The 7,321-nt window shown below is 42.7% G+C and overlaps 1 protein-coding gene across 1 annotated transcript; it reads left to right on the top strand.

Moving 5' to 3' along the window:
• The first annotated feature begins 1,319 nt into the window (after nt 1-1,319).
• On the top strand, nt 1,320-6,183 carry LOC133023160 (cytoglobin-1-like). The gene is made up of 4 exons (XM_061090124.1): nt 1,320-1,392; nt 1,542-1,684; nt 4,623-4,854; nt 5,487-6,183. Exons 2-4 carry the CDS (start codon nt 1,542-1,544, stop codon nt 5,649-5,651), a joined length of 540 nt encoding a protein of 179 aa, XP_060946107.1. The 5' UTR covers nt 1,320-1,392; the 3' UTR covers nt 5,652-6,183.
• Nucleotides 6,184-7,321: the final 1,138 nt, after the last annotated feature.

The following is a 7,321-nucleotide window of genomic DNA, read 5'->3' as shown; positions in this document are numbered from 1 at the left end:
GAAATGTCCTTGACAGGTTTGTGGATTAATAATAATGATAAGTGGATACTAATCAGATTAACTGACACTAAACATCTGTTTGTACACATGATGTCAGAGTAATAGTACTGTAACTGTCCACTAGATGTCATTACTCATTAGCCCTATGTGTCTGCTGAGTGGAGTTATGTCTTTGGGAGTAGTGAGATCATGAGATCTGTTTTTCTTCTGGGGAGAGAGGGTTAAAGGTGTTACATCTTTCATATTATACACCACACTCAGTTTGCCCGGGTTTTTAAATTGAATTTGTCTTTTCTGTGGAAACATAGAAGCAGTGAGATCAGAGCGTGTATTGATCTACAATCACTGACCGGCTGCTACTTGATGGTCTGATCCACAGCAGCCGGTTTGGTCATTTACATACCTGGAGCATGAGAAGACCAACTCTAACGCTTGAAATTATTATTTCGCTGAGACGTTTGAATCTCAATCCCAGAGGTGGCGTCCATCTCAAGCACAGTTTCACCAACTTGATTGCCAGTGTTGTACTCTCAAGGACGCTGTCAATGTTTGACAAGGCCCCTTGCGTCGCTGGCACCTGCTGCACATTGCACCTCCACAGTCAGGAGGTGAGCTTCACCTCAACCACAGCTTTTGTTATTATCACGTACGTCTTCTCACTGCTCCCTTGTGTACGTGTCTGTGAGGACATGCTCACCTTTGACAGTTAGCTCACGCCTTACTGAGTTATTGGCCAATGTTGGAAAAAACCCAGAATGAAACTCAAACATTCTCGAGTTTTCAGCTGTGACAAACACAAACGAGTCACGATGACCTTGTGATACCTAAGGTGCAAAATATAAATGTGTTTTTGTGGCAGTGAGTGGATCTCTTGGGTTTTGTGTGCATGCCGGGGCCCATTGATATAATCTCTATGCAATACACCAAAACAAACAAGACACCTGCCCTATTTCTTTTTATGGACGTCACGCCGCTTAGATTTCGTCATAAAAAAAAAGTATTTTTAACATTGACAGGTTATCACTCATCTCACTCAATCATAGCATCACAGGTTAATCTCCCACATAGGTGTCGGAAGGTCATAGTGCGTTCCTTTATCTTATTTCAACATCGTAATCTTACATTGCATCCGTGCATGTGCTACACATCTCCCGTGAGGTATTTGTTTTCTATCTCGTCACGCTTTCATCAAACACCACTTACTCCAAGGTGAGGTGGGAAGAGGGAGAAAGAAAGAGAGAGAGAGCGTGTAAAAGAGAGAGTACAGAGGCTCCTCCTCGTCCTCTGTGTGCGTTTCTTCTGTGTTTTTTCCGCCTGTTCTTCACTCACACTCTCGCTCAGCAGATCAGCAGACATCCAGTGGTGGAGTGAACAGATTCTCTCTGGCAAAAGGTGGGAACTGGTCTTCTTTCTCTTTCTCATCAGAGAAAATTTAAATTTAAAAAAGGTAGAAATATAGTATTTATTTTGAGGGGGAGGGGTGCTCTCTTGTCAGCCCTGCCTTCTGCACATGCTCAGCTCTGCAACAACTGTGTTCCCAGATGGAGATGATGCAGGGGAATGGAGAGGTGGATCACCTGGAGAAACCAAGCCCACTGACGGACAAGGAGCGGCTGATGATCCGGGACTCCTGGACTAAAGTCTTCCAGAACTGTGATGACGCTGGCGTGGCAATCCTAGTCAGGTATGTTAGTTTTGCTCTCCTGGTTTATGTTTGAAATGTTTGATGCACCGAGTTGGGAGATATTTTTAATATTCTAGCAGGAAAAATTATAATTGAGAGGTGGCAAATGCAACATATTGATATTTGTCGTCACCATTTATTGTGGTGTGTTAACTTAAATGCAGCCTGTTCATTTATTTACTTGAAAGCAGTCACATCTCACTTCATCTCATCTCTCACATGTCTGCCTCCGATTTCTCAGGTCTTTTCTCCTGATAAGGTCAAATTCCCTGTTTCCCTGTCACTCACAGCCTACTTTCCCCCTTTAACCTGAAACGACACGGCACTGAATCAACTCACTTCAAAGTTTAAAGGCCGACTATGACAGTATCCTCTGCTGTCAGTGCTAAACTTATATGATCTCTCATTTCAAACATATAATATTACCTCTCCTGCTTTCTTTCCTTACATTCTACGTCTGAATCCATCCCTCAGGCATCTTTAGCACTTAAGGCCATGTTAATGCCTTTAATCTTAGCTAAATATCCTTCACTTGTCTCTTGTATATAATGATTGATTGACTACACTCTGTCACGTTAGAGGATTCCTGCTTTTGTTATAGTCACAGTTGGCATGGCTCTTTAAACGTTGGCAGGGATTCAGTAAGTGTGAAGGCTGTGACAATCCTTCATGTGAGACGACACTCACTGCATGACAAAGCACGCCTCTATAATCCTCCGTGATTGAAGGAGAGGAAAGTTGAGAGGGATGTTTTCAAAAATGCAGAAAAACATAATCCATGTGTAGACTGTGACTTGGTAAGATACGGAATTTAAGGGTTTAGGTTGCACTTCATCCGCTTCTTTTCCTTTACCAAACATTTAACAAAAAAAGGATTTGACGATATATCTCCACATTCCTCCTCAAAGACCCCATGACCTTTAGGAATTTGAGGAATGAGGGCTTATCGATAAAGCATAACCATGGTAAATTCTCATTTTGGCAGCAGGAGCACATCCTGTCACTCCGCTGAGCCTCAGCCTTCGCTTCAAATCTTCTGTCTTTAGGGCGACTGATAAGATCCACAGCAGCAAATTACAGTCTGTCTATGAAATTAAAAACTTTCTTTGGATTTCCTCGTCACTCTTGAAGAACAGATAAGAAAGGATTAAGAACCAGTGACCATATAAAACACTAATGAGGCTATTTATATGCAACCACAGGTCGTGCAGTTTGACGAGAAAAAGATTAGCATCCACCCGGAGCTGGGAGGTGAAGACAAAACCTTCCACCCTCCTTGCTTTTAAATCTAGACGCAAAACTCTGCCACCATACGCTTCCCATCCCAAAGTAAAATATCTGCTTCCATATTTTGTGCTAGTTGATGCAGAGACAGAGGGAGATGGGACATCAGGATAAATAACCAGCAACGAAATGCTTTGGCCCCTTTCCCAGAACGTGGGAGGGGTTGTTAGGTTCCTCTTCACTAATTCTTCAGGGTCAAACTGGATACAATCAGAGAAAACATCTTTCCACACACTACGTGTTCACAAAGTGAACACAGTGTGAGGAAATATCAAAACCAAGCTGTGGAAATTGAGCGTAAGTTTGGGGTTATAATGACTGCAAGCTTAACCACAAATCCAAAGGAAAGATGAGCTCATGGAAGCCTGATAGAGGGCGTTGACTAATTGGCACATTTCACCTTTTGTTAAAAATTGTGAATTCATGCAGGGTCAGGTGTTTTTTTTTCTGAGGCATTATGGGAACCACGGTGCAGATTCCTGAGCCAACAGGTGCTCGAGGGAGGACCACGTAAAGTAAGGGAGGAAAATGTGAAACCAGAGGCTGGATTAATGCTCCTTCATATGATTCATGTTGTGACTTTTAACCTCAGGGTTGTGATACCTGACAACGAATAAATAACAAAGCAGATAAATGGAGACGTTTAATAAATCAACAACAAAAGCTTCTCCGAAACCTAAATTTATTGAGTCAACACGTCACGCTGGCTTTTACATGGAGGAGTTAACAATCCCTTACTCAGCTCCAAAGAGTGCTGAGTGTTACAGGTTATTATTTCCCCATTAATCTTCCCTTTCATCTACCTCTGACAGCCAACTGGGCTCAATGCTGTTTAGTTGTAGCTGTGTGTATTTAATGTGTGGAAAACAAACACAGATATTACTTTATCGGAGCTGTTAGAGTTGTGAAACAGAATTCCTCCCATGCACTTTCAGGGGAAAAATCTGTTATGGACAATTTATGCGGTGTTGCAGGATTAAGAGTATTTCTAGAGATGTGAAATTTATTTTTATTTTATTTAACACATACCTCCTCTAAGGCTCAGCAGTCCCTTTATTAAACCACATTCAAATTCACTAGATCCAGTTTTGTATTTGGATCTGCACCAAATGACACACATCCATTAACACCAGTCCTCTAGAGTCTAGACATGTCGCAATGTTAAAGAAATTGAGATGGGTTGGTCCCTGATCAACAAACCAATGGCCTGGAATGACCAAGTGACCAAACAAGAATGAGCACTTCGGCAGAATGCTTACATGTTTGTTCTTGTTACTGGATGATCTCCAAAGCCAATGTACTAATTAATTAATTTCCTGATTCAGAAGAAATTCAAAAGCTACTGTTATAATAAGGGCCTCTCTCTGCTTTTCATGGTGACTTCTCAGTGGCCGGAGGTTTTTCCTTCACTTTCTAAATCCTGTTCAAAAGTATACAGAGTACACACCACACAGTTCCCACATTATGTAGTTTCAAGCAAACATTTTAAGGGAAATGTCAGTGCTGGTGTTTACTTGTGGTATCTTGCCAGCCCCCCAAACAAAGATTGCAGTTAGAACCGATACAGGCGGAAAGGCGTCGAGATTAACGGGGGCTTCACAGCAGACGCTTAAACTCATATCTCTCACTTGACAGTAACTCTCCTCCTTCACAGGCTGTTTGTGAAGTTCCCCTCATCCAAGCAGTTCTTCAGCCAGTTCAGGCACATAGAGGAGGCAGAGGAGCTGGAGCGCAGCGCCCAGCTCAGGAAGCACGCTCGCCGGGTCATGACCGCCATCGACTCGCTGGTGGGGAGCCTGGACGACCCAGACAAGATGACCTCTGTGCTGAAGCTGGTTGGCACAGCCCACGCAGTCCGGCACAAGGTGGAGCCTAAGTACTTCAAGGTAAGGAGAGCGTGAACTGAAGAAATAAGTGAATCACACACACACAAAGTAAGTTGAATGGGCTTTACGGGAAATTCAACAACTCCAGAACAAGAATTGTTGAAAAACGTACGTGTGACCTGCTGTCGTCTTTGTCAGTTACTGGAACCAGACAATCCAGTACAACCATGAGATAATCTGGGTGGAACCGATATTGAGCCAAAAGCAGGGGAAGAACCAAGCTGTGGTCTGGAGCATCTGCCAGACACGTACCTTACTTTGCACGCAGTCGTTTCTCAATGAGTCTCGATCTTCGGGGCACTTAGCCAGTAAGACTTAAAAAATATATATTGTTAATGTAAGGGAGAATTTTTGACTGTATATACTTAAAGGTCCAGCGTACAAGATTTAGGTAAAAGGGATCTAATAGCAGAAATTGAATATAAATATATACTCCTAGTGATGTATTCATTTAAATTGGACGAATTGAGTTTTTCTTTATATTTAAATACATTTTGAGGCTACCACAGGTTCTCTTTGATGTTTAGAAGGGGACAAATAATGACTTAAAAGAGAAGAGGGTTATGTTTCCATATCCTTCAATAAAATATAATAGCCTACTAAAAATGTGAATTTGTTTGTGTCTTGCCAAGATTCTGTGTGATGTGATACTGGAGGTTCTGGGGGAAGCGTTCCCAGAGGTCGTGACCCCGGAGGTGGCCGCGGCGTGGAACAAACTCATGGATACACTCTACTGCGGCATCAACGCCGTCTACGAGGAACTGGGCTGGAAAAAACCCCCGACTTCCTCTGGGTGAAACATTAAGTATGGTTTCACCGGGCCATGCACACAGAGAGACTCCTATTTTTATTTTTGTATTCTTTAGTTTGGCCAGAGCCTCATTAAAGACGGGGAGGATTTGATGTAATCTAAGATAATAATAATTTTTTACTCGTGTAAAGGACCAAACCATTTAACACAGCGAGCAAAGAGAAAGAAAACGTAAACCCAACAGGGGTCAAGAGGTCACACTAGACTTGGATGTGCCTTCTACTGAATGTGTAAACTGCCATGTACTGTATTTTTTGGAGCATATAGGACGAGATGTTGAATATCCCTTGTACGTTTGAAGGTCATCATCATCCTTCTAAGTATTGTGAGGTTTTTACTGATGTTTCCTTGTCTGTATGCACTTGTGTCTCCCACTTATTAATCAGGCCGGAAAGACATTTTTAACATTTTTTAGAATGTTAATCGTTACAATTTCACTTTTTTTTTTCTTTCAATATGACTCACCTTTGTATCTGTGTTCAACACAATTTTTTGAAATAAAACCACAGACAAAACCAGTGTGACGTCACAGTGTAACCTCTAAGCCTTTCAAACCTGCATCTGCTTTAATCCGATTCCCCGAACACGTCGAGGCACGAAAGTGTCGACAAAATTAGACCTTTTCCTTTCTCTCCCTTGGCCTGTTGCTCCCCTATTCTCTGTTTGAGTCAGCAGTGCTAAGTATAAGTAGCTCAGTCTATTTATAACCCCATTTATCGCACTATGCTCTCTCTTTTCATATGATATTGTCGGAGCACTGTACTCGGCCTGCAGGGATGTCATTAGAGGGCCCCGTATATTTAGAAGAAGTCCCTTGATATCTATAACAACGATTCAGCAGTTCCCGAAGTAAGTCACAGCACAATAACAATAAGTTAGATGTCTCTGGGTACACACTAATTTGACTGGTATGGTGCTAAACTCCTGCCGTGAAGTTGCCAAAATTACCACTCAAAGCCAATTTCAACTGGGCTTTTTACAAAAATGCTCCATTATCTCAACATTTAAAGACGATCCAGGATGACTCCACGTGCTGCGTTGATGCTACGCTGCCGTTTCGATTGTATTCAGAATAGAAACACACAGCATGCTCTGTTTACCAGCCAGATCCAGCACCCCCTCCTTTCCTTGATCCTGGCTAATCCTCCGAGCTAATCTCCTCAATCATAAGCGAGAGCCGAGAGGAGAGACAGGAATAGTCCGATTGTCGCAACGCAATTCACCATCCAAGCCTTTTCAATGGGAGGAGAAGTGTCAGTGCTCTGAACCAGCGGCTGACAGAGGGCAGGAGGTCCCTGCAGGCTGGGACCATGTGCACCACCATGATGGTGCTCACCACCATCGCACTCATCCTGCGGCAGAGGTTCTCCAACAAAATCAGACCGTGAGTACCTAACAGTGACTGGAGACATGTTTACATTTGGATTGAATGAGAAAGAATTCAAAGGCTAAAGGCTAGTGAGCTGTCAACACTAAGTAAGACTAAACGTATCTGAGACGTATCTGCATCATCGATTTGAAATCACTCCTGTGATGACTTTGAGATTTGCCTTGAGCAGCAGTGTGTGGATTAAGTGGTTTTCTACTCGACAACAGAGTATTCCAGCTCTGGTTGTTTAAATGGGTAGATGAGAGAAGGGGGGGAGCATCAGGGTT

This window comes from Limanda limanda, chromosome 17 (genome assembly GCF_963576545.1).
Source record: "Limanda limanda chromosome 17, fLimLim1.1, whole genome shotgun sequence".
Classification (NCBI taxonomy): domain Eukaryota; kingdom Metazoa; phylum Chordata; class Actinopteri; order Pleuronectiformes; family Pleuronectidae; genus Limanda; species Limanda limanda.
This window is presented reverse-complemented; position numbering and strand designations above follow the sequence as displayed.

Excerpts from the sequence above, each read along its gene's own strand:
- LOC133023160 (XM_061090124.1), top strand. The coding sequence starts at position 1,542 with ATGGAGATGATGCAGGGGAATGGAGAGGTGGATCACCTGGAGAAACCA. Across the intron at positions 1,685-4,622 it reads GGCGTGGCAATCCTAGTCAG|GCTGTTTGTGAAGTTCCCCT; the intron begins GTATGTTAGTTT and ends CCTCCTTCACAG. Across the intron at positions 4,855-5,486 it reads TGGAGCCTAAGTACTTCAAG|ATTCTGTGTGATGTGATACT; the intron begins GTAAGGAGAGCG and ends TGTCTTGCCAAG.